At 46.7% G+C, this 26,895-nt stretch overlaps 1 protein-coding gene across 1 annotated transcript in view; it reads left to right on the forward strand.

The window, feature by feature from the left end:
- cux2b (cut-like homeobox 2b) overlaps positions 1 to 26,895 on the forward strand; it is a 74,226-nt gene that overhangs the window by 30,162 nt on the left and 17,169 nt on the right. Inside the window, exons 2-4 of the mRNA XM_071522043.1 lie at positions 1,757 to 1,867; positions 3,488 to 3,535; positions 22,795 to 22,873. Of these exons, the coding sequence (XP_071378144.1) occupies positions 1,757 to 1,867; positions 3,488 to 3,535; positions 22,795 to 22,873 (238 nt within the window). The remainder of the gene's footprint in view (positions 1 to 1,756; positions 1,868 to 3,487; positions 3,536 to 22,794; positions 22,874 to 26,895) is intronic.

Genomic DNA, 26,895 nt, shown 5'->3' on the forward strand with positions numbered 1-26,895 from the left:
ATGTTGTAGCTTTCTTGGCTAGAGAGAATAAAAATCAAAATCCAAGGTCATGTAGTGGTTTGAACATTGTGAAGGACTGAATATATGAGCAGAGAAATCTGTGTCTTCGGCTTGCAGATGTGTCATTTCTCTGAACTTTGTCAGTCCATTGTTGCCAAGAGAAATTCATTATTTGGCTGACACAGTGCCAAGCACATCATAGATACACACACAAAAAGTTTGTAAGCAGCCCAGTGTTACCACAAGGCAGTGTAGGCTAGGTGCCTTGCTCAAGGACACTCTGGTAGTGACTAATCACAGAGATGACATTGCGTGGTGTCTGGACACAGTCTTCATCTTGCCACTCCCTGACTCGTCGGTCCAGGGACTTGAACCAGAAGCCCTCCAATTATTGGCCTACTTCCCTAACCGGGAGGCTACCACCATCCCGCGAGGCCACTGCTGTTGGAGTTTCATCCCTCCATTTCTTTCTTTCTCTTTTTTTTTTTTTTACTCGTGTGATAATTTATTAAATTGCCTTTAAGTAAGACTGGAGATTAATTAAAACACAGTCAATTTAATTTTCCAGCGTCATATATAAATTCACAGTGGTAATTGAATCCCCTACTCCACTTTTATATTGTATCCCAGCAGTTACTAGAGAAGACCCTCATCAATTACCAAGAATCACAGACAAAACGAGAGGACGTGAATGTACAGTTGTCTGTTCCAGCGCTGCTCAGTGCAGGGGAGTAGAGTTTGAATCTGTTTTCCTTTTTTTTTTCCGTTTGCTGAAAGAGCCGGGAATTGGATGACTGATCAATACTATTGGATTTGTGGATGGCATGCGGTGCAGCTGAGTCCAGCATGAATGCAAGGTTCTGATGAAGGGCCTGCTATGCAGACAGCTTTGAATAGTGGATCCGACATGTTGCTAGGGTGGAGCTCTCATTATTATAACACGGACATGTAAACAACCGATATGCAGAGACATTAATGGAATAGTGATCGGGGCTTTTTGTTATAGCAAAAGGGTAATTTGGTTTAAGCTATGGACACTACCGCCATGTATTGAAAATCTATGCGGGATCAATATAATGATCAGCCGAGGCGATGGGAGAGAGATGGAAAAGAGGGGTGAGACTGAAAATAGATTTGACCTGTGGTAATTACGACAGCGAGAGAGAGATGTTTGTGTGTTTGAATCTGGTCTTCGCCGGGCTTTAAAATCGGCTCCTCATTTCAGAAGGAAGCTCTATTTGTTTGTAAGGGTGTTTGTCAGGTTATTGGGTCTCTCCACGTGACTCCTCTGCCCCCCACCCCCCCACCCCTTCTCTCTCTCTCCAGCTCTCTCTAGCTCTCTCCCTCTTTCTCTCACTCTCTACCCCCTCCCTCTCTCCCCACTCCCTCACTGGCGCTCCATAGCCGTTGCAAGCGTATCGATTATTTCAAATACTGATTATCTAAAAGGCCTTCTGCTACTGTAGGCATTGGATTTATTTTGGCTTAATTATTTATGGGCCAGGGCTAGCAGTAAGTATTACTGCTGTGAGATCATGAAGGATTACATTGTTAATATTCAGCAGTGTATTTTTATTTATATACACTCTAAGCTTTACTGGATGAGCGTTGGCAGGCTCCCTAAAGTGCCGTCTCTCCACTCTCTTCCTCTCACTCTTTCTGTTCCTCCCTCTTTCTCTCTCTCTCTCTCTCTCTCTCTCTCTCTCTCTCTCTCTCTCTCTCTCTCTCTCTCTCTCTCTCTTTTGTCTGTTTGCAGAGGGAGCTAAACTCTGTAGCGTCTGAGCTGGCGGGTCGACAAGAGGAGAGTGAACATTCCCACAAGCACCTGGTGGAGCTGAGCAGGGAGTTCAAGAGAAATGTCCCTGAGGTGAGTCCACCCCCCCCACACACACACACATCATTCCCCTCAGTGCAATGTGTCATTTTCTTCGTCTGCACTGTAGCAGGTATGCTGACTGTCTGCATCACCGCCGGTGTTTGAGCCCCCGCATACCTTTGTACCAGGAATTATTTATTTCTTTCCTATAATCCGCATTAGTACATATTATTGGTGCACAACACTTGTGAGAAGTCAGGGTTAGTATCCCCATACCTCTGTTAATGTTTAAATGCTGAGAGCTTGCAGTAATGTTAGCCTCTGGCTGGGTGTGTGGAGAGGCCAGGGGCCTCATTTATAAAAGGTAAGCACAACTTTGCTGTTACTTTCAAAGCAGGGATTTATGAAAAAGTGGTCTTGATGTCAAAATTGGCAGTTGACATCGATTTTCTCCAAATTTCTGGGATGTATCAGGAACAGGGTTTACCCCGAAGCCATAAGAATGCTGAACAGGACTCACAAACACACCCTGATGAACGTCAACGAACATGAACCCCCCCCCCCTACTGCACCACCCCTCCAACAGGACTCTTACAAACGCACCTGTTTTGCACTACTTTGTTGAACATTACCCCCTACTGCACCTCACCTCCCTGAGCAGGACTCTCTCAACACCCTAATGAACTTTACTGAGGATTACCTCCCACTAGCAACATCATTTCTCTCTGCTGCACCAGTTCCATTAAATCTTACTATTTTACCTGACACTTACTAACTGCCATATGTTAAAACTGCAATACTCAAATTCTATGCACCGGTCACTTTATATCTACATCCTGGACTTAATGACTTCTATACGTCACTCACTTTACACTACTATTGTTAATATTGCATTGCAGTTTTGTTTTGTTTCACTGTTTTATCTTGTATTAGCCTTTTTTTACCCTAACACTGTATTGTTTTTCACTTTATTCTGTTTTATGTTTGGAAAGCACCACCATGACCCCAAGAAAAAGTGTTTTTGTTTCACTGTGCACTTTTGTATAGCAGAATGACAATAACGTTGAATTAAATATATCAAAAGCTAAAGCTATGAATGCTATGGATACGATTTTAGATTTTTTTTTCATCATCTTCTTTGAAATGATCGTACATTGACATCGAGGATGAAGTCAAAGAGAATATTTCTATATTTTATAAATGAGCCCTCAGGCTATCCACCATGGCCACACTGCCTGCCTATCTCAGTCTGAGTATGTAGTGTGTGCTGTAATCTTGTCAGTATTATACAGGCGTTTAAGACAGGATCAGGCTGTCACCACTGGCAGCACAATCCCCTTACCTGAGGCTCTGGGAGCTCGTAGAAGTCTGGATCCTGAGCTGTAATGCAAGCTACTGGAAAGCCCCACTTTTCAAACATGCCCACTCAAACCCCTTAGGTTTAGCCACTAATACCTACACCCCATAACAACATACCTCACTCACTCACTCACTCACTCACTTGCACAATGTAAGAGAACGCTATAGAGAAAATCCATTAACATTAAAGATTTTTAGTCCTCTTCCTTATGGAGCTGTTTTTGCCTCGCCGGGGCCAGTCTGGTCCCTAAACAGGTGGAGCATCCGCAAAATAAAAAATGCTGAGGCCGAGTTATTTTTGTCTGTGTCTAGGAAGTCCGGGAGATGGTGGCACCTGTTCTCAAGAGTTTCCAAGCCCAGGTGAGTCTCCTTCTCCCATGTCTTTGTATTTTCCAGATATATGAAACATTTACAGATTCTGCAGAATAAAAGCCTGCAGATTCATTAGGAAGTATTGAAACCACTAAGTAGCTTTAGCGTTTGGATTGACGATTTCTTAAGCTTTCCCGTGCCACATTATAATTTCCTGATACAGGAGACAGCCCCTCTACGTTCAGCATGCCCTCTCTACAGTAGAGATCACTCTGCCGCTGGGATGAATGATTTGATAGAGCGGGGCTAGGAATCCGTGGCATACTTTTCATGTTACTGCTCATCTGGTGCTTATTGACTGATGCCTTTTCTGTCAAAGTGAAGCAGCATCTATCTGCCATTAGATGATCAGATATCTGGCTTCTCATATTTTCTTGGCTGAGACAAGCCCTCATTTCCTGTTGTGATGGTGCATTCACCGTGCCCCCTCTGACGTCGCCATATTGAAAAAGTCATCTGATACCTACCAAGACTCTGCTCCAGCCATTAAACCAAGGTCATAAATCACATTTGTGAGCTGCGTTATGGTCCGCAAAGCAGAGGCTTATGGAAATGATACCACAAATATGTTTCCAGTCTCACTCTCCCCTCTAAACTCCTGTTCAGCGCTAACCTGAAAGCCATATCATCACTAAACATGAGAACACTCAGCCTGGATTGTTCAGTTCTCTTGGAGGTGATTATTGGCAACTTCTTTTTAATGGTTTATAATTGACTATGCCCAAGCAACCGTGTTCCTTGGCTGGAGCTATCACATTCAATACTGCACTCCGCAATACGAGGTTGATTTGTGTGCTAATTCAATTACTCTGACTGTAAAGTCGCACAAATATCAGAAGCACCCTTCCATATCTTTATTGTGCAAACAGGAACCCACGGGATTAATTTAAGGACTATTGATGTCTGACAACTGGGAGTCTAGAGATGTTTCATAGTAGATAAAGTAGATGACTGATAATGAGCGATGATTTTTTTCCCTGCTGCAGGCCTCTCTTGGTACCAACGGTCTCTCTCATCTAACTTTCACAGGCTTATGTACTGTACATTGATAAGTAAGCCAACTTGTGGTGGAAAAGCCTCAACTATATTTTGATCATGAGGAACTGCGAGCTATCCAGCACACCATAGTAATATAAATCCTCTGGTGTTTTCTGATACACTTTGACCTTATTGGTAATGTCAAACAGCTTGCGGAGGCTTGTGAACTTTACCCAGCGGTAGTCTGCGAGACCTCAGCGTAAGCTGTGGGACCTCGACCTGCTGCTGCAGGGGAAAATGTGCGGAGAAGGTGGAGTTGGATGTGCTTGTTTGGCTGTGTGTTTTGGGATAGACTAAAGCTCCCCCGCAGCTGCACCGTACAGGTGGTGAACGATAGAAAAGTCTGAGCGTGTGTGTGTGTGTGTGTGAGAGTGCGTGCATATATGTGAGAAAGAACTGGGTCCTTGCTTCCGCCCCCCCCAGTCCCCCCTCCACCTCCCCCAGTTCGGAGGCCCAGAGGAGCGCCTCATGGTATTTGGACCCTCATCATGCCACTTCTAAAGGAGAAGTCGGCTCCTTTGAAGTGTTTGCGACATGACAGGTTCTCTTTCTTTTCTTTTTCATTTCAATGTTCCCCACCCACTTTCCCTCTCTTCTCTCGTCCAATCTCGCCTTCTAATTATCGCTAACCAGGCGACTGATTAGAAACACGTTGCCGACCTAGTTTTTCTGAGGAGCTGGAGGAGGAGAAAGGGTTAATCCCAGAGCTGGTGGCTGTCATTGGTCGCTTCCCTCCTTCTTCTCCTCTTTTTCGTTCTGCTCTTCTCTTTCTTTCCCTGGAAGTTTGCTAATGAGGTCCCGTCAGAGCTGAGGAGAGGTGTTAATTTGGCCTTGTGAAGTAGGAAGGAGATTAAGGACAGTGAGGAGCTGAGTTTACGGCTTAAAATACACCGCTGTCCTTATTAATCCGCAGGGCCCTGGGAGACCGGCGTTTTTGGTTTTATAATGAACACTGTCTTATAATGAAGGTAATTTTAATAAAAATTTACTGCAAAGAAGAGGAGATGGTACATGTCTCCATGGTCTCAGGCACACCTTTGGGGCTAAGAGATATGACAGTTATTTCTCAAATAACCGATCACTGGAGAGACAGGCCCGTTGGACCGCACCGTTCACACAACTTTCACACAAGCTCTCCCTGCCATCTGAACGTACAGAGAACAGTCTTCACCAAGTCGCACCAAGACTATGTGGGCTCCACAATGCAATTTACACCTCCCTCTCACTTTACAGTGCAAACTCCCCTCAGGATAAACCTTTGTGAGGGGGAAAAAAACAGTGACAGATTTCTTGAATGTTTGTTGCCTCTTCTTCCTAGGGAGAGGCAGATTCCTCTCCGAACATCCGGATTCGGCCTGTATCATTCTGAATATCAGGCCCGAATTAACTAGTCATTCTATTTTTCTCCTCTCCTCTTGATGTCGTTTGGTGCTCTCAGAAAAAGAAAACAGCAGCATGGGTCCCTAATTACTGAAACTTGCTTTACAATGATAATCCGTGGAGTAATTTAGCGTGCACAATGAGAGTTGTGGTGCTTGCGCAGATGGAGATTCTGATAAATAGTTTGTAACGTGTAATTAGCAGCTCTGCCGGTTACATACCATTAACCCCTCAAGCTCAGGAATCATTATTGGCCCTCATTATCAGGCGGCAAGGTACAATCGAGCTGACTAGACATCAAAAACATCAAACAGCTATTAAAGCACTGCCGACTGGGGGCCGGTGGACACCTGTTTATGAGTCTAACTGTGCCATTTCTTCCCCCGAGGTTGGGAAGTGATGATGTGGGGGAAGACAATGTTTTTATCTATGTTGTTGTTGCTTGTTTTCTAGGACTACCCCAGTAGAGGTATTTTGACTATACAGCAGCTTTCCAACTCCATGAAACTGATGAGAAAGATTGCCTCAAAATGGCTGCTAGTTTACACCCATGTTGCATAGGATTGACTTGTCAGGTTCAGGTGAGGTAGAAAGGTGAAGCCAATGGAATTATACTTTAATGATTTTTACATCCTCTGAGATGGGATATACATAACAGCAGAGAGTGACAGATATAGCAGAGAGACAGGGGGTGATATGCAGCAAAGTTGTGTGCCGGACACCCACCATCATAACGGTTGTTTGGATTGTCATATCCATTTACTTCTCATTAATCAGATACACATGCAGCAGCGGTTTCAACCCAAATGCAATCGTGTAAAACGTATCGCAGGCGATTCGGCCAGCGTCCTGGAGAATGAGACCAGGATGTGTGAGTGTTTTGCGAGACCTTGCCCTGAGCCCGCCACACCGCACAGCCTGCCATGCAGCGAGGTGGGCAAACACCGTCTTTGATCATCCATCGAGAGACGACCAGTCCTTCCTCCTTTTGATTAATTCCTGAAGGAAATGATAATTTCTCTTGAATGTATGAATATGTTATGAATAGTGGAATGAATCAAAGAGTAAAGGATGATAATTAATTACGGCGCTATGATAAAAAGGCTGTGGGTGTTATGACGCAAGCTTCCTCCGTGTCATTATGAGAGGCTCCGTAATTACCTTTCTGCACGAGCCAGCGCTCCTGGCGGTGCTGGCGGTGAGAGCGCCGCTCGCTGAGTGAGTCTAACGGTCATAAAGCTTTTCCCTGCCTAATTGTCTGAGGGGCTCTATGGCACTTTCATAGATGAGGGACTGCGCCGTTAGGAAAAATGCTCAGCGACGCTACCGCTTTTCCAGCTCAATGAAGACAGATCTTCATCATGGGCTAAACCTTGCGGTTATTAGGTGCAGATTGCCTGAGTGGATGGCTAACTTGGGAAGGTGGGGTCGAGAAAATCGTGCAGCACAGTCATACAATATCGTACAATAGGTGCTCCTAGGCTGGATACAGTATTAAAAGCAAGCTAGTGGTGATTTCTGTGTATACTGTACATTATAGCACTACTTCGGTGCATATAAACCAAATCCCTGTCTTGCAGTTACCTCTGAATATTCCCTTTGTGTTATTATTCATGCCGCACTGTATGTAAGAGGCATTTATGACATCCTTCTGCTTCTCTCACGCGCTCCCACCCACCCGTCCTCCCCTGCCTCCCCCCGGCTACGGCGAGACCGCTCCATACTGGGCTGCTGAGGTATCTCTAATGCCCGTCTCTAGCTCGGCTGTCTCAGGCTCATTGAGCAGCAGGCCAGGCCCAGGATCTCCAGGCCATTACCTATTCACAGCACGTCCAGGCCTCCAGCCTATTGTGGGGAACATAATGGGCTCCAGGGCCATGTAAACCTCCAGCTCTCTGCTCCTGGTTTATCACTCGTGTCCTCTTCATACTGAGGAGAGGGAAGGAAGGCGGGAGGCAGGGAAGGGGGGGAGTAGAGAGAGAGAGAGAGAGAGAGAGAGAGAGACGGAGCAGAGGGGTAGGGGTGTGAGGTTGTGAGGGTGTGAGGGGGTGTCATTGTACATTAGATAACACCCTCCCAGAGTCTTTTACCTCCTCTGGGTCTCCAGAGGTGGAGTGTCCTCGCCTGCTCGCCAGATCAATGCGGAACAGCTGCTTTCGACCCAAACCTGATGCACTCCTTACCGTTTCACTCTTTATTACTTTAAAGTTTACTTTTATCGATTCTGATTAGTCTAAGCGGAACAAGCTTACATCTGTGTCTGATTTCACCGAGCGGATATTGGATCAAACATTGCAACGTCGTTCATCTCGCCTCTCGCCTTGTGGGAGCGCTGCGATCCTGCGGCTCTGCTAATGCTAAAGTCCATACATCGACAAGAGGACACATAATTGAAGACTTTTTTATTATTATTTTGATGGCATTTCTGCTTTTTGAGAGGCAGGCTCATTTAACTTTACAGGAGTCCCATTTTATATCAGAAAAACATTGATCAAAACATTTACATTTAGTGCCCTTTTTGGATTCAATAATTAATAATTTATTGACCCCTTTTATGTAATAAACCATTTTAAGCCCTGAATGCAAAGATCAGAAATCTATGAGAAAAAAAAGCTGTTTTTCCATGTTGGGTCACATATTGTCTTGTGGATACTGACCTGTAGATAAAAAATAAGCATTTTTTTAGCACTTGATGAGCATACCATAACTCAAAAAACTGGTATTTTTGCCTCAAATTTTTGCAGACATTATAAAAGTAAATGTTTTTTCCAGGCTAAAAATACATGTAAAACTCATGAATTCCTGCCAGATGCTGTCAGTCCATTGCTCAAAAGCTCAGACAGTCGACTTCAGTGTGAAATATCTTCAATCCGATAAATCACTGCGTAAACAAAACCAGTTGTTGGGCGACAGTGTTTCAACAGGGGCGCGCCATGCTGCAGCTCCAGATTGGGCCTTTTGAAGAAGTTTAATATATCTGACTGCCCTTGTTTGTTTCCTCTGTGGTGACTGATTGTTGTGATTCTACTGGGTGTTTTTATGCTGAGACGCCTCAACCTTTCCATCAGCCTTCCCTGTGTCAGTCTTATCCCTCCTCTGCTGTGCTGTGATCTGATGGTGTGTGTGTGTGTGTGTGTGTGTGTGCGTGTGCGTGTTGGCGTGTTTGTTTTCCTGTCCTGACTGATGCCCTGTCGGAGCGTCCCAGTTGGGTGTATTCATCATTATGGATGCGTGTTTAGAGCCAGGGATGCACACCAGGTAAAGAAGAGAGGGGGGGATGTTATAAATAGGCACTTGGCTCTCTAGCCATGTGGAATTGATGAGTTTCAGCACATTCTGCTCTGCAGTGCCAGGTTTAATTTCTACCGTCCTGACAGCACAAACCTCAGAGCCCGGAGACGTCACGCCTGACTGCCGCTGCTGTGCAAATGTTAGCCATGTTTGAGGATGGACGCACGCATAGTGCTGCCTGCATAGATCCTATTGGGCGTCCGACTAGCTATGCACCCGCCGCTCTAAACCCTTGTCACCTTAAGAGACAGGCAATCACATTCCCCTCCTGACCCCTCACCAAACAGGCACTCACCAGCACACAGTAACTAATCTAAGAGGCAGTTTCTAAGACCTAGCTCACCCCAGTCTAACATGGTCAACTACTTGTTATGAGACAGGTGAGAGCCTCCCTCCCCTCCACTCCTCCCTCCAGGCAGTCTAGTCAGAGAGCAGCAGCAGCAGCAGCAGCAGCAGCAGTAGCATCGTTCCTGAGATTCTCTGACTCCTGGCTCACTCTCAGCTGCTGGCAAGAGCACAGTCAAATTAGCCAATAAAAATGTGTGAAATCGGTGGCTCGGCGCCGGCGAGGACATGCCAGGAGAAATAAACATCAGCGCTCGTACAACCAGGAAAAACTCATGTGAGGAGGAAAAGGCGGAACGGGAGAGCTGCTCCGCCAATTCTACGGCACGATTCTCTGATTTTCAGGCGCAGAATCAGAGGCGCGCGGACACAGTCAGAGAGCAAAGTCGTTTCTCTGCTCCATCGAACACCGAGGCCCGGCCCGAGATCAAGCCAGTGGCAGCACAAGTCACAGAACATGAGCTTCTGTCAGAGGATACACAGCCCTCCTGTGTTGTGCTGGAGTGATTTAATTCCCTCTGTTCATCTGTGGTGTTCCCCCCCACCGCAGCCTGGGAATACCAGTCTTCATTTCACATGATGCTGGGCTGTGAAGTTTAATTTCAGCAGAATCTAAACACGCTAATTAAATATCATAACTTTCTGAAGAAGGCTCTTGTAAAGGTACCTGAAATTTTAATTTAGACTTCAAAAGAGCGAAGACTTTAAAGCAAATCTATTGTTTTTCATTTAGACTTGCAATTTTCTTTTCTCTTCTCTGCACCGCAGTACGTAGTTATGATTGATCTGGTAATTAAAATATGCAGAGAAGGAAAAATATTAACTGCTCCTTTTTTCACTTTCTTTTTGTTTTAGAAAACAGCCGACACATTTTCCCTCTCTTTCCAGCACAGATAATTAAATTTTGCACATTGATGTTCTTTACACAGCATTCATCGGCCTCATTATTTTTCCATTTTCATCTTTCTGGTGAGAGATCGATAGATTGATAAAATGATGGAGCCTATCTTAAATAATGCAAGCAGAGAAAAGTTACACTTACTTTGCTGCTGGCTAAGTGTTTGAACTTTTATTCTTCATTCAAATTGTATTTAATATCCCATGAAGGTAGATCTCGCAATCTTACAGGCGAGGGTTAAATAATTTCTTTTCATTTTTGCTGTCCCTCTGCAAAAAAAAATGATGCAGCTTCTCCACACTTTTAGTGGGCCTATATAGGATGATGCTTGTCAAGGCTAATATCCTAAATGATAAAGAAACTGGCAATTCAAAGAAAGACAGCGTAAAGTAGGCCAATTAGTACCTAGGGAACATTTTGCTAGAAGAGATAGCAGCTCCAAATGTCACATGCACGAACATTAGGACCGATTGTTTATAATGTGACCTGACAGTTTGGGTCTCTTTAATATGGGATTAACTACAATACTAATTAACATGTGGCTCTATTAAAACAAGCAGCTGCGAGAGGAGTAACACTCTTACCAGGAAGGAGAACAACTCTTCTGATGTACTCCCCACATTAAAGCACAGCTCCTTCCTCTACAAATCAAATGTGTTTTTGTCCTCTTTAGAGATCTGCTTGTTTTATTCTGATTTTCCATTGCAAGTGCGACGTCCTAAATCACACCCGCCGCCCTTAAATATCCAAGCCCATAGATCAGAGTGTTCTTTGCCTTTGTCACAAACAGATATATGTTTTAAAGTCCCACTGCAGGGCTCTGCTCTGTTTCATCAGAGACGTAAAGTGGCCGCGGTGGCCTGAGGAGAGTGTTAAACACATCCTCAATTAAAGCGAGGCAACTTTGCATCTCCTCATGATTCCTCTGCAGTCCCTGTAATTGGGTCTCGGCGGATTAGCGGGAGAGCTCCAGCTCTCGTGGAGTGAAGGGCCCAGCCTGGAGTGGAGGGCCGAGGGGACAGCCAAAGGGAAAAGCTGCCGGACGCCAGGACCTGGATGCTAGCAGCTGGCAGAAAGGCAGAGGAGTCAGCTGCGGCCAAATGGGACCGCCGGTGGAATGGGGGAGCTCGGCCACGCTTCGCTCCTCACAGATAGGCGCTGCCATTCAGTCAGGAAGAGACGTGGAGACGCATGAAGTCACAACTCCCCGGGTGAAATGAGCATATGTAGGGTTTTGGAGCACTGGGTTACTGTGACAGGATTATAATGATCATTAACAAATACATTGACAACTGGAATCTGGTTTGTCACTAATCAGTGTAGAGATGCTGTACTTTTGAAAAGGTAGATAAGTTCATTTTTTTCTTAAAAAAAAAATTGAGACACACTGATGAGGTGAATCCAGGTATCCAGTCCCTTATTGAATTCCCTTATTAAATCTCTACCAATCACAATGGAGAAGATGTAGATAATAAAGAGGCAGATGACTTAGAGAAGGATTTTTAAGCCTTGAGACAGTTGAGATGTGGATTGTGCAAAAAGTGCTAGAGTATCAGAAGGATGTCCCTATAATAATAATTTGTACATTCTGTGTATGCTTGAAGTTAAAAAGGTGTTTGTTGTGTAACTAGCATTGTTTTGCACATCAAAACAAATATTTAATAATTTAGACATAATAAATGGTAATAAATATAAATAAACAAATAAGTAAATACATAAATACATAAATAATGGAATACATATTTTGTAGGCAAAGTCATCTAAAATAACTAAATAGTAATCCTTGTACATTTCACGGTTACCTTCAAGACATCAAACCTTGTAGGCCTCCTTGTGATTGCATTGGGCTGCGTGTGTGTCTCTCAGCACACACACACTCGTGTGTGTTTGCGGATGTGTGTCTTCTTCCGAGGAGACATGTGAAGGACAGCCGAAGGTGCGGTGAGATCCAGTGATGGGCTTGTTTTATTACATCTCATATTGAGACCAATCTCTGTCCATTCACCTGAAGGACAGCCAGCTATTCCCTAACTAAATTAGTCAGCCACTGTGGTGTGAGAGGGCCTCCACAGGCGCACAGCACCACGCTCACTCACACCCCACACACACACACACACACACAGCCAGGTACTGTACAGGCAGTCACGCGATATGTATATATTTTTTTACCCCTCCCTCTCTCTCTCTCCCCCTCTCTGTCTTTCTCTCTCCCTCTTTCTCTCTCTCTCTCTCTCTCTCTCTCTCTCTCTCATGCAAACACTCACAATCTCACAGTCCCTCCCTTACTGTCCCTCTCCCTCTCTCTCTCTCTCTCACACACACTTCTCTCTTTCTCTCTCTCTCTCTCTCTCTCTCTCTCCCTCTCTCACACTCACAAACACACACACACACACACACACACACACACACATGAGCGCACTCTATTCTGTTGAAGGTGGTGGGCCTGGGGTAATTGCAGTCATTGTGGCAGGTTGCGTGTTTGTGCCCCTGTCAACGAGGCCTGCAGACCTCCGCCTTTTGGGACCGTGTGACACAGATCTCAGCAGACGCAGTCTAGCATGCCTGGCCATGGATACCACACTTAACTCTGTGTGTGTGTGTGTGTGTGTGTGTGTGTGTGCGCACACGCCTTCACAATGAATCTATCCCTAATGTAGCAAATGCTTCAAGTTTTAGCCCAGAACACACTGCGGCTGGGAGGGTGAATGTACTCTTCATGCGCTCTCTTCCCTAATGAAATGTCTTTTGTAAAGTCTGTTTTTTTTTTTTTTCACTCACGGCGGATGTTCTAATGAGGCAGAGCCTGAAATAGCAGTGGGGCTAGCACTGCAGAACTATGACATCCCATGTGAGAACCTGCCCAAATCACAGTGGCTGCAGCCGTGCGTCAGGTTTCTTTATTTATAACCCGTACGGAATTGTCCTACACTCTGAGCATATGGAGGGTTATGTAACGCTCAGCATCCAATAGATACTCACTAAAGTCAGGTCCTATATATAAAGCTTGCTGAAGAGTTGTTTCTGAGGCTGCTCAGGATTGATTCAACGCTACTGAATTGTTTGCTTCGCAGTGGACGTAACAAAAAAAGAATAATATTCTGAGGCGAAAGCATTTATTTTCAATAGCATTCCTGGCATTTCTTTTGAAAAGTATTAATCAATCAGTTTTGAATGATATGATTTGATTGATGATTGATAGGATATGGATCTGGAAATGTGAACGCAGCACCAGTGCTAGCTGCTGTAGGCATCTCATTTGATTAGCCCTCATTCATTCAAATTGAAATGCCACCTCGCGCCTGTCGCGTTGTATATGAGTGATCAGGCGGGAAAGCTGGTCATTACAATCATGACATCAAATTTCTGGCAGCAGAGGTCAATCAGTGTACATTAACCAAACAGAGCTCATTTGTTTTACAGCTTTTAGTGGCGTGTTGGCACCGGCGTACATGGGCTTTAGGCTGGCATCCAGCGGGCATGGAGGGGCTCCCAGCAGAGAGGGAGCAAGATGGGCCTTGGCCAGCCCTCTAACACAGGGATATGAAGGAGAGAGAGGGAGGGGGGGTGGGGGGTTAATGTGCCCCCTTCCCCCAGTGTTCAACCAGTCAGCTGATTTATGCAGCTGAAATGGACTGCCTCACACCAGGCGCTCATAAATACCTAAAAGCCTCTAAATGTTCATCAGGTCACTGCCTGAAAGACTTTATGTACTAATCTGACACTTTTTTGTGCAGGATAATTTTGGGGAAATCTTGGCTCTCCCCTAAAAGCCATGACACTGTTTAACTTTTGGGTGTTAACACATCACACTGATGCACTAGTGCGTGTGCTGGTACATTGACAAATACACACACACACACACACACACACACACACACACACACACACACAGAGTACAAAGATTACTCTTAACCCTCACCTGGTCCTAATTATAGTAGATGACGGCACATTTCAGTGGCACTCTGGCGATCTGTCATCGACAGGCCGACTCCAGTCTGGCTGTGAAAGGGAGTGATATCTCTCTGTAAAATATGTATGACATCAAAAAGCCTTAAAGGTTATTACAAATTAATAATGAGTAGTGGGCCGAGAGCAGTAAAAAATAGCCCTCCCTTGGTGTCGTGTTTAAATGTTTAATTTAACATGCTCCAGTATAAATGTGGACTGCCTCCCAGCTGTATGAGCGTGGCCCAAGGCCTCGCCAGACTGTCAGCGGCCCGGAACGTACACACCGGACCACCAGACTCACATGTATTAAGATCGACATTCAGATTAGGCTGATTCATTCAGACATGAGTGATCATCCATCTGGAGCCATCAACGTTATCTTGAAAAGGCGCTGCGCTTCTGTCTGCGCGCCTCTAACAGCATACAGAATTATAAAAGCACTAAAGGAAGCAGTTTTACTCGCATCAAGCACAAATTCTCTGTAGGCTCCGAGACACAGAAAAGCTCTTTCTGAGTGTTTCTCTGAAGCAAGTCGAATCATTGGCCCTGAACCCCCCTCACAGTAATGTCTGAAGACACTGTACAAAATTGCCTTGTTTATGCCTGTAATGTAAGCTGTCTGTTCCGGTGTCGCTCATTCTCTGTGGAACCGACGACGGTGGCAGCCGAGTCTGGAGTGAATTTGCCGGGCGACTACCTGGGAAACATCAACAGTCATTAATTATGTAAAACTCTCCTCACAGTGGGAGCAGGGAGAGCTGCATACAACTGCAGCGCCCGCTCCTATTAGGCTCAATGTACTCTACAATGAGCCCCCACTGCCTGGGGGCGTGGAGGGATTATCAGCCTACCACCACGACCCCCTGTGGAAAGACACACACGCATGCATGCACACACACGAACACACACGCACACACACACACACGAGGTGCCGTTTTATTAAGTTCTGCACAAATGTATGCTTGTGTTTAGCTGAGCAGGAGAATGAGAGGAGTCTCTGTGCTGTCTCTCCTCCCTAGTCGCCCCATCATTCACTTCTCTCCTCTGCAGGTCCTGTTAGGGTTTTTTTCTCACTCTCTCTCTCTCTCTCCACAGCAATTGTCTGCTTTCCGGCATTCTCGGTACAATGAATGAAACAGGCAAATCTGACAGGACAAATGATATGCCATGTTGGTCGGGAACGCCGGGAAAGGGGCTGTTTCATTGTTGATAGTGCTGCCACCAACGCCGCGCTGGTCTCCGGTACTTGGAACAAAATTACCCCAGCGCCGTCTTATATAGGCCTACCTGAGATCTTCCTCCGAGCACCGCGATTGACAGCGGCAGATTTATCAAGGAAATAATAGACCTAATTTCTGCACCATGTGTTTCCAATCCATCTTCCGTTAGCTGCAGACGAGGACTGTTTGGCAGACTTCAAGTCGTCTTCGCGGCGCTCGCCGTCTCCGTCGGCCGCGCTCCTCCAGCCGCGGTTCAGGGCTCGTTCATCAGCTCTGTTCGTTTTTAGTGGATGCGGCTTTGGCATGATGTTCCTCCACGCTGAAACAAAGGCAGCGCTGACACCTGTAATTAATTAGGCTATTATGCATTCCGCAATGATAATTGCCTCACTGGAAAGTCACCAGCCTTCTAAGAGGGAGAGAGAGGAGAGGTGGATGGAGAGCGCTATCCATCATAGTGGAACACTCTCTCTCTCTCTCTCTCTCTCTCTCTCTCTTTCTCTCTCTCTCTCCCTCTGTGTGTCATGCTGTCTCACCTTGACTAGTGTAGGCAGGGCTAGAGAAACACTGTCAACATGTGTCTGAGGGCGAGATATGCAGCTGTGCCTCCCCCTTGCCAGCACTGCTCCACCAGCGGCCTGCCAGGGTCCATCCACTCCAGGGCTTTGGCTCGCATTGGCACAGTTACCCATGACACCCCATCTGTTGTAGCTTTGTTCACTAGGGCAGTGCAGCGCCGGGATAATGGGGGCACTTTATTTTTATAATTAGCCCTTACCTACACCTCTCCTCTCCGCTCTCCTCTTAACAAGTCCTCCCAGCACCAAAATCCAGCCCAGGTGCACTTGCTCCTACTTCTCACAACCCTCCCTTTCAATACATCATCCGTGCCTTCATCTTGGCCTCAGCACACCCCCTTGCTCCCTCCCATCACGCTATGATAGATACGTGCTTGTTCTCAGCAGACGCACGTTCCTCAAGGTTTAGGTCATCCGCTGCATCAAACATTTGAAAGCGCCAGCTCAAAGAAAATGACAACTCCTGTCTTTTGAACTACAAAGACGTTCAGAAAAGATTTGTTTTCCTCCCTCCGTTTGTCTCTCCCCGGCTCCTGACTCGACTTTGCGGTGACTTTGAGGTGTTAACGCCGAGGCTGTTTTTTTTTTTTTTCCTATTTTCTTTTTTTTTTTGTCGCGAGGGCGGGGCAGCTCGGCAGATCCGCTGCCTGTCGGGGGTGCGATGGCGGCGAGGGGGACCCAGAAGGCACCTGCAGCATGGCAGAGACAGCAGGCCCTTTGATCTGGGTTTAATGTCGTGCCGTGTTCTGTCTCGCACGCTGCTCAGTGTGCCACGTCCATCAGGATTACCTCGACTCCACCTTGATCTGTGGAGATCTGCTCACTTCTCAGCCTGGGTCATTACCTACACTTTGCACCGGAGCTTCAGCCCGAGGGCTCGCTCGCTCTGTCTCGCCTCATATTCAAGTCCGACGCCTTATGTAATACTTCCTGACGTCCCCTTTTTTTGTTGTGTTTAATGCTATAATAGCTGTAAATAACATAATATAAAAATCGATTGTCTTCTGTGGATTTAAGCCACAAAAACTATGATTTTCCTGTAATAATTGCAGTGACCAAAACGTAGGTGGAATAGTATTCAACAAAAGTCTAGCTAAGACTATCGATTGCCTTGATTCCCTTATTAAATTTTTTATCTGTTTTTATCCATCTGCTGCTGTGTGACCGCCAAAGGTTCTACTCTTTTCTACTCTAATTCCATTCAGCACGTGAATCAAGTTGTTTTGCCAGTCCGCGAATTCGTCACCACATCGCTGTGGCACGCGTCCACATCAGGATCTGGTACAGAGGTACAGAGGAATATTGGTGTGGTCAGCTTTGGTCATTTGTTTGACTGAGAGGGACGACAGCGGGGGGGCTCCTGTCTGCAGAGGCAGAGCGGCGGTGGCGTCGGTCCGCTGTGAGCGTGGCACGTTGAGTGACAGGCGCTGCTGATTGGAATTGACGTGGCGACGAGATGTGTGTCAGCGCTCTGACTGCTCATCTCACCGGGCATCCAGAGACGGCCGCGGCCACAGCCATGCTGCTACCACCGCTCCGAGACGGGTGTCACCGCGAATAAATCTGCCCTCCAATGCAGTCTCCTCATGTGTGTCTGCGTGAGTGGGAATTTATGCGTGTGTTTGCATGCACGCTTCCAAGTTCAAGTGTGTGTGTGTGTGTGTGTGTGGGTGTACACGGGTCCCTCATCGTCCAGACTGTATAGCAGCAGTGTTTACCTCTGTCCCTCTCCTCCACCCACTCATCAGTCACTCCACACCGACTCATCATCTCTCTCCTCTCGCCTCTCCTCTGAACCCACACTCAAGGCAAAACAAACGCCGGTGGTGACAGTTGCGGAAGGGCTGGGTGGTACGGCTAAAATATCATTCTGATATTTTTCTTGCTCCTGAGGGAAAAATTATATTTGGTGTTATTTGCTTTTTTTAACAATACAGATTAGAGGGAATGGAAAGTACATGATTCCTGGATAGCAACCAATGAGTTAAAACAGGTTTCTGGAATATTCAGGATAAACACATCATTAACCCAATTTATTATCAAGAAGAGATCCAGTCTACTATGTTGCTACCTGGGTTAGCTGTCTTTCAGTATCATAGTAGCCTGTTAGCCAAAATGTTTCGTAAGCATTGCCCAAACGTAATAAATTCCAAACCTGATACACAAGCAACTGCTGCTAAAATATTCGCAGTGAGCCCACCTAACACCAGGTCAACATGAGGTGATTCCAGTTACATTATTCCAGTTACATTATTCAGTTTACATTATGACAATTTCACATCACCTCTTCTCTATACATATTTGTCTTCTCTCTGCAGAAGGGAGGGAATGAGTGTCGAGTCTCTCGCAGACAGCTGATGTAAAACACTACCATTAAAGAGCTCAAGGGGTCGCCAAAGTCATGAAGTTTTAAATTCTACTGGCAGCAGCTTTAATTATAGCGTCCTCATCCGACTCCAAGTCAAAATTGGACCAGTGGTACCTGAGATGTCTTGTTTGAATAATAAAAAAAATGCCTTTAAATATATCATCCCCATCAGGCCCATCAGTGTAATTTTTTTAATGCTGGAACACAGTGCGAAGATGCATGAGTTTTGTCAAAAACAGACCGGTGGTGTCTGAGATATTACCGGACTAAATTTGCAGATAAAGAAACTATCAGGCAGAGGTTTTAAGTCTAGGAGGTCCAGTGGACTTGGGGGTGTAAGAGAATGCCAGTGACTGTCAATTGAAGAGGGTAAATGTATTTATAAGCATTGTGTCATTTTGAAAATATAAACTACTTTTTTTACAGAATGTGGAGGGACATTTTGAAAGTTGAGATATTTCAATTCTAAAATTCAAAACACTCTGCCTTTCTAATGTGTCATAAAATAACAATAAAATATCATAGATGAGGGTATGACAAAAATCCATACCTGTGTGCATTGTATGATTGTTGATGTACCTAAAGACATTTAGCACTGCCCAGCTCTAGATTGGCCAGGCATTACTGTAGAGCACTCACCATATTTTGCCATATTTTCTCAACACTTAAGACCCTCGGATGATCCTTCTGGAGGGCGTTGTTACAAGCAGTGTTGTGGTGGGCTTCCTACTGTTTTGTTCTAATAAGCATGGAGCGGGACCGGGGTTGTTGTGACATCCTGTCAGCCTGTGGGCTGGACTGGCGCTCAGTGAGCAGCACAGTAGGATGGACTCCTATGATTGTGCACTGACCTTTGCATCATGGGGAAGATGACAGGTAATTTAGAGGCCTCTGGGACTGTGGACCCATACATTCGCTGTCCCCAAACCACCAATAGCAGCAACTACATTCTCCTTGAGATGGAAATACACCGCAGTGCATTCACGCGCACTCTATGTATAAATAAAACATACACGAACACACGTGCACAACCAGGCATAAGCGCACGGATACGCATGCACACGTGATCTCACACATCCAAGGCGCACACGAGCACAGACGCACATGCAGACAAATGCGTGCAAGCACACACATGCGCGCGCAGTGCGAGCTCAGTTCTGACACCCGCCCAGCACCCCCACCATCGTCACACACTCTAATCACCTGCATCATCACACAACCCATCCTCAAACGCCCAAATCACAGGAGGTGGCAAACTGGTAAGGCTGAGGGGGAAAAACGATGATTTAGAGTGATAATTGCATAATCACCAGTTGTGATAATTGTAATTGATGACTGCATAATTGCTAATTGCACTCTTTATGGGAACCTCTCTTTCCCGTTGTCTCTCTCTCTCTCTTTCTTTCTATCTGTACCTCAGTAGCCCTTCACTCTATTTCCTCCTCTCCCACTTCATTTGAGAATTGTCCTTCCCCTCCTCTTCATTTATTTTGCTCTCTTCAACACATGCTCACTTGCTCGCTCTCTCACACGTACGCAAACACACACACACGCACGCACACACACTCAGATACACAGAGACTAGCGGGTGCTGCAAGTATTCTCAAAGGCTTATCAGTAAGTATTTCCCAGCAGCCTTGTCCCAGAGGCTGTGCTCTGCCCACTCTGTTCCTGCGTGAAGAGTTATGGAGGACCGCTAACAGGTTTCTTTCGTCTCTCTCTCTCTCTCTCTCTCTCCACTCTGCCCTAGGCTTTACTCCTGCTTGTAAAATCAACCTGCGGCCAGACCCATCCCCTCGGTAGCCATATCCTTTATCACCAAACGGGTGAAAACAAAGAACGGGCTGCGAGCCACGCAGCCCACGCCAGAGCCATACCTTCGCCACGCTGCAGCCAAAAAACAGAGAATAGACTGGCGAGGCGTAGCCCTCGCTGAGAGCCGTACCTCTCCGTGCTACAGCCCTACCTGCTAGCGTGAGTCTTTGGCTCTGAAATCCCAGGCGCTTGGCTGGAGGTGGATTAGCATGGAGATGAAGATGACTCCCTGATCAGCCTCACATTATGCACGACACCTCCGAGTGCTTTGATGATGGCGGGGGGTTGGGGTGGGTGGGGATGGGGGGCTGGAAGGGGGGGGGGGTGTCTATACGCATAGCGGGCGCTAACGTGAGAAGGCATCAGGCAGGCGTGTGATTGATGTCTCTGCTAGCGTCTGTAGGCAGGTTAATGGTGTGATTGTGGAGGTAATCTCCGTGTTCTCTCGTTAAAGGATGATGGAGGGCCGGGAGACCCCGCGCGTCTCTGGAAGATGGAGCCTGTTGCCTTCACAGGATCCCAGGCTTTTTACATATGCAGTCGAGAGCCTCATTTGATGTATATGGTTCAGAGGAAGCCGGGGCCAGCCAGCAGACTTGTCAGTGAAAAGTTGATGACTAGCGGCGGGTTCAGCCACCCCGCTGTAGTGGCCATGTAGTTCAGCCGTAAGCTCAGGTTGATAATAGTTTGTCTGGGTGTCACAAAGTGCTGCCGGAGCAGGGCTTCGCTCATTGTCGCGCCGAAGAGTGGGGGTCCATTATTGCCTTGTGGTGACACCGAAAATGGGCTTAGCTTCACAAAGCCGCTGTTCTTCCTGGTGAAAATGAGACAAACAGAAAGCATCACACGTCTCAGCAGTGGGGAGGAACCAGACCTTAGCCGAGCCAACACTAGCACTAGTTGTCATAGGTTTTTGTGGCACTCGCACCCACACATGACACAGTAAGCATTATTTGGCGGTTAGGGCTTCAGGTGTTTACAGGGGCAGGATGCTTCACGCTGTTTGCGATCCAACAAAGCTGATGTCGACGTCATGTCCTGGAAGGAGAGGGAGGGGGATGGGGTTAGGCTGGGGGTTTAGGGTGGGGGGGTTAAAGGGTTATAGCTGAGTGAAACAACAGCATAGCGTAGCAGGGAGTTGGCTGAGAGCTGCAGACTATTGCATCTGTATTGATTGGGCTCCAGCCTTTTCCATTTTCCATGAACTCCTCTGAGCTGCTCCAAGTGGGAGTGATGGGGTGGGGGGGGGGATTTGCTTGATCTTTATGATATTTCTTTAAACATGATGCTGTCGTTATGCCTCCCCAGGGAATACGCCAGCCATTTCCAGTAAATCAAAGGCTCTCCGTTCCCTCGCTGTTTTCCACACACCTTATTTATAACCCCGCTAAACAGCACCCCCCACCCCCTCCCCCACCACCACCACCACCATTCTCATAAGTGTTTTTTCGGCCCTTGCACGAAATGATGTTTTTGAAGTGCAGCCGTACCGATAAAGAGCCAGCCCGGCTCTGCCGTACCGTGTACTTGACCCTTCTCCGCGGAGTCCATTGAGCCGATCCGACAGAGGCTGTAATCAACAGTGACAGAAATGACATAGACAATAGATGACAATAATTTGAATTCCGTCTGCTCTTGGAGTGGGGGGTCATTTGGACGAGCCTGATCTGATTTACCGTCGCAGAGCAGAGGACGTGGAGAGGCGGCCACCGGCGTCCTCTGACTTACAAATAGGGCCGAGGCCTTAGCGGGAGCTGGGAGCAGGGTAACCCACATATCCACTAGTGCAGGTGCCCTCTCCATGGGGCCAGGTGGTGGCTAATTCCCTTTCTTTGTCCCTCCTAATGAATCGTTAATTGGTTTGCATCGCCCGTGGAGCCGGGGATAGCAGGTGCCGAGTGCTGCTGGTGATGGAGGCCACTGTCACTGGCGAGTCTCCTAGCGCACGCCGGCACCTACATTTAACAGGCCAAATGTCACCTCGCAACATGCAGCAGCTTGGCAGTTAAACAGGACGGATATGGGCTTACTGTATGCCTCGCTTCTGCTGTTGTCTCTGCTTATGCACAAGCAGTGCCCTTGAGTTGCTTAGTCTATGCATAGACTACGAACTGTACAGGATTTCTCTATTATAGATATACTGTATATCTACAAGGGATGCAGGAATGTTTGTTACATTTATTGCCAGGGTGCCCTCCTTGTTGGTTCCTTGTAATGTGGCTGATCTACGATTTTAAGCTTGTTCCACTCCAGATAAGAGCGTCAACTAAATGCCTAAAATGTAAATGTGCTGTGCATTGTGAGTTACACATGTGCCAGGATTATACCAGTAGATGTTTGCGTTAATGGCGTCTTCTCCCCTGCAGGTGGTTGCTCTGAACAAGCGCAGTAAGGAGGCCGAGTCGGCGTTCCTGGGAATCTACAAGCAGCTTATCGAGGCCCCAGGTGAGTCTCCCACCAAGACTAGAGATGTGCATCTTCACAAACAACAACAGCAGCATCGTAAACACCACGCGCGCACATTACTTCTAGAATTATCTTTCCCCCTTCAAAGATCACTCCCCGGAGATCAATTTCACATCATACCTATGCCAGTATCACCGGACCGGCCTTCCGAGCGCACGCACACAAGACACACATATGTACGTACCGACACACACAAACGGAAAAGTAATTTTCTTTCCATAGATAGATATGGTGCAATAGCACATGGATATGAGACACATAAGACCCTATACCCTGTGGCTCTTATCTATTTTTCAAAGTCTATGCTCTCAGAGTGGTTTCCAAAACTCTGCGTGAGGCCACTTCAAAACCCAGCACTGGTCCTTGAGTGTAGCCTGGCTGAGGAGCGAACACATCCTTGTGGGGCTCTGCTGTTGATTGTGGAGGGCCAATTAAAATCCCAACTGAAGCCGGGCTTGGTGTGGAACGCAGGCCTGATGAGGCCAGTAGGGGAAAAGAGAGAGAGGGAAAGAGAGTGAGTTAGAGAGGAGGAAAGACACATTGTGTGTTTATTCAGCTCTTATTTGGTGCCAGGGCACATGTACTGTATTGCTCTTTGTTGCGGGAGACGGGAGCAAAACGCAGCCCAATCTCAGTCTAGATCAGAGGAACACTTGTGGCAGGAGTAGAGAATGCTGTTTACAGATTCAATGAATACAAGATAAAAGTCTGTGTCAGAGAAATAGCGACGGCGGCAACTGACTTTTAAAGGTCTCCATTTTTCCTTGAAGTCCCCTGCTTGATATTGCGCCACCACACACACACACACACACACACACACACACACACACAGGCACACAGGCACACACACACACACACTTTGAATGGAGTTATATCCTTGATAAGAAATACCTTTCTTTGAAGATGTATTCAGTTTGATTTCCTGACCTATACCTTCTCATTTCAAGGGCTTAATTGAAGCCTTTTGGGCTATATTTTGTCATGAACCCTTCTCATGTGGAGAATAGAGTCAACTAAGGGTGGTTCTGTGCAAGAACAAAGACTTGAACAAGACAGGCCATTGACACCTTACATCAACCTTATGCAAAAGAAACCCTTAATACTAGCTTTTTTAAGATAACAAATGTTGTTTCTCTTTGTCTCTCTTGTACACACACAGTCTTTCTGTCCAGTCATGTCATTCTATATAACAGAGTGTTCAGTGTCAGGTTACATCAGGTGGCCTTGGATTAGCATAGCCAGCTTCTTACCTCCATTTGACCTTACCGTAACCACGGCTGGTGCCAGCACCCGTTACAATGGGAGTCTGTTTCCCTGTATCTCTATGACTCGCACAAAGCGAGGCTTGGATGGTTTCCTTCTCAGCAAAGCTCAGAGAACAACTGATCTGTGAGCTAGTCGCGCTGATTATTATGTATCCTTTCTTTAAAAACCCACCACGGAGTAGCAGTGCAACACTCCAGGGCTGTTCCCTGTTAGGTGTCTACTTTGCCAGATATCACCTCTACCTCTCTAGCTACAGCCAAACACAAGCCAGAACAATGAGAGCAGGTTTATTTCTGCATTGGGGCCCTCGCAGAATCTGCCATCTGTGAGCAGGGCCTACGGTATCCTGTGCTTGTTTGTCACTGTACATCTTGCTGGTGGTGTCCAAGGTCATCCCCCCCCCCCCCCCCCCCCCCCCCCCCCCCGGCACCCCCACCCACCCCTTGCTAGAATGGATGACTCCAGGTACACCGGAGGACAGTCATTTGGCTGTGGCCCCACTTCATTTCTCTCTGCCCCTCAAACACAACAGTGAGCTTTCCCACCATTCCCCCAACAAATGCTACAGCTCATGTATTTTTAATCTTTTGACAGATGCAATTATTCTTTACACGCCGTGCTCGTTAATCTTAATGCAGTTATTACTATTCATTGCAGGACATTTTTCCCTCCTATTATTTCATTTGAAAGTGCCTCTCCCTCGTCGTGCGTGCGCGTGTGTTAGTGTGTGTGCCTCCGTGCGTTTGTGTGCTGACACTAAGGCCGTCGGTCCAATCAGAAGAGGCCAACAGCAGAGTTAATGAATGCAAGAGGAGAACAAGGAAAGGAGGGGGAGGGGCACAAGCAGCAGCTCAATATGTGACCTGTTGTATCCAGCTATCATTAACATCTGGTCACATATCAGTTATCCACTTTGGCGCGCCCACTGTTGAATACAAATAACATATCCGTTACATTTGTGAGACTCCAACATGATGATCTTGCTTGGTTGGTTTTGAAAGCTAATGTGAACAAAGTTAATGCTCCTGTTCAATGGCAACTAAAAAACAACGGCAAATTGTAGATTGCGAACAAAAATAACTTCTTGAAAAGGGAAATTTCTCTCCTAATGCCTTTTATGTAGTCCCTAAGCCCAGATGTCAATCCACCGGTGTGTTTCATTAGCGTTCTATATTTTGATTTGCCTGTGACATTTCCCCATGCTGTGCACTGTACCTCCTACCCAGTCTGGGGCTTGAAAGAAGCCTGTTAACAGTGTTTCTCTAACAATGTTTATCTCACCTCCGCACGGTTTTGATCAGTGCAGATAAACACTTCCTGATCACTGAGCGTTGAAAAGCAGTGGCAGTTTCTGCCCGAATTCACCGGTTTCCCAGAGATGCACCTCGCTTCCTCCCTCTCTGTCTCCGTCTCTCTTTCTCCCCGTCTCATTCTGCTCCTCATCCGCCTCTCCCCTGGCGCGCGCATGTGTGTATATGTGTGTGCCTATGTGTGTATATGTGTGTGTGTGTGTGTGTGTGAGGGGCGTTTGAACGTCGGCGTTTGTTGCCGCCTCTGTGAGAGCAGCGAGGCCCTGTCGCCAGGGGCGTAGCCCTGAGACTGACGCTCCAGGTGTTTGCTCTTCCTCGCCTCCTCTCAGTACACACACTCATCCCTCAGGATCCACCCCGCTCCCTCTCTCCTTTAGAACACAGCTCCTTTTATCTGAGCGGGGAGCTCACTGAGAGTGTGTGAAGATGCTGATCTGAATACACCCCTCAAAGTGTGCGTGTGTGTGCTGGGCCTACGGCAGGTCTGAGAGGTGTATGTGTGTGTGTGTGTGTGTGTGTGTGTGTGTGTGTGTGCACCGGCGGAAACGTTATGGCAACAGTGCTTGCTAGTGGTGACCACCGGTACTGCTGAACCAGAGCACAAGTACAGGCATGCAGTATTTTGTCACATTTGTCTCATGTTGTCTTGTGTTATGAGGCTGCAGACGGCGGCGGCGTGAGTGCCTTCCATATTCACATCAGACGCTTCCCTCGGGTCTGAGATTATCAGAACAGAACGCACTGACCTTAGCAATTCAAAGTCATTCAAATGCATAAAGAATAGTTGTCCTTCTTCAACCCTCTATATACATAAGCCCGCACCAGCGAGAGAGGCCTGCAAGGCATCGTGGGGTGGTTTTTATTATAATTGTGCAGCTGAGTACCTACCGTCAGAGGATAAGAGGGAAGTGGGAGCGCCGTGTGTGTGTGTGTGTGTGTTTGTGGCGGTCTATCGGAAATAGGCGCGTATAAAAGCTGATGGAAAATGAAAGCTCTCTGGGCGGGACGAGATTATGCACAAGTGATTAATAAGAGCAGTAATAAACAAAGGCCCAGGAGATGTTTGAGGTGCTTAATAATGCATTATGTTCATAAAAGAGCTGGGCCTCTCCAACTGATCCCTGTGGAGTAGGAGACCCCAGAGGGACCAGGAGAGAGTGTGCTCTTAAAAGACGGCGAGTGTGTGTGGAGGAATGTCTGTATATATGTGTGTGTGTGTGTGAGTGTGTGTGTGTGTGTGTGTGTGTGCGCGCGCCTGAGAGCAGATAAGATGTAACGGTGGGATTCGAAAGTGTAAAAGCAATAGATTGGTCTATATGGTGCCGTTAATTCATTGCAATTCATCTTACATGTTTCATACATGAGAATGGGAGGTAGGTTGTTATTTTCTTGTGTAATTTAAAATTAAGTTTGGGTCGGAGATCA

Source organism: Centroberyx affinis, unplaced genomic scaffold, assembly GCF_046629955.1.
Source record: "Centroberyx affinis isolate AG114_WGS23_722 - 3 ecotype Tasmania unplaced genomic scaffold, CSIRO-AGI_Caff_v1 ptg000950l_1, whole genome shotgun sequence".
Taxonomy (NCBI): Eukaryota; Metazoa; Chordata; class Actinopteri; order Beryciformes; family Berycidae; genus Centroberyx; species Centroberyx affinis.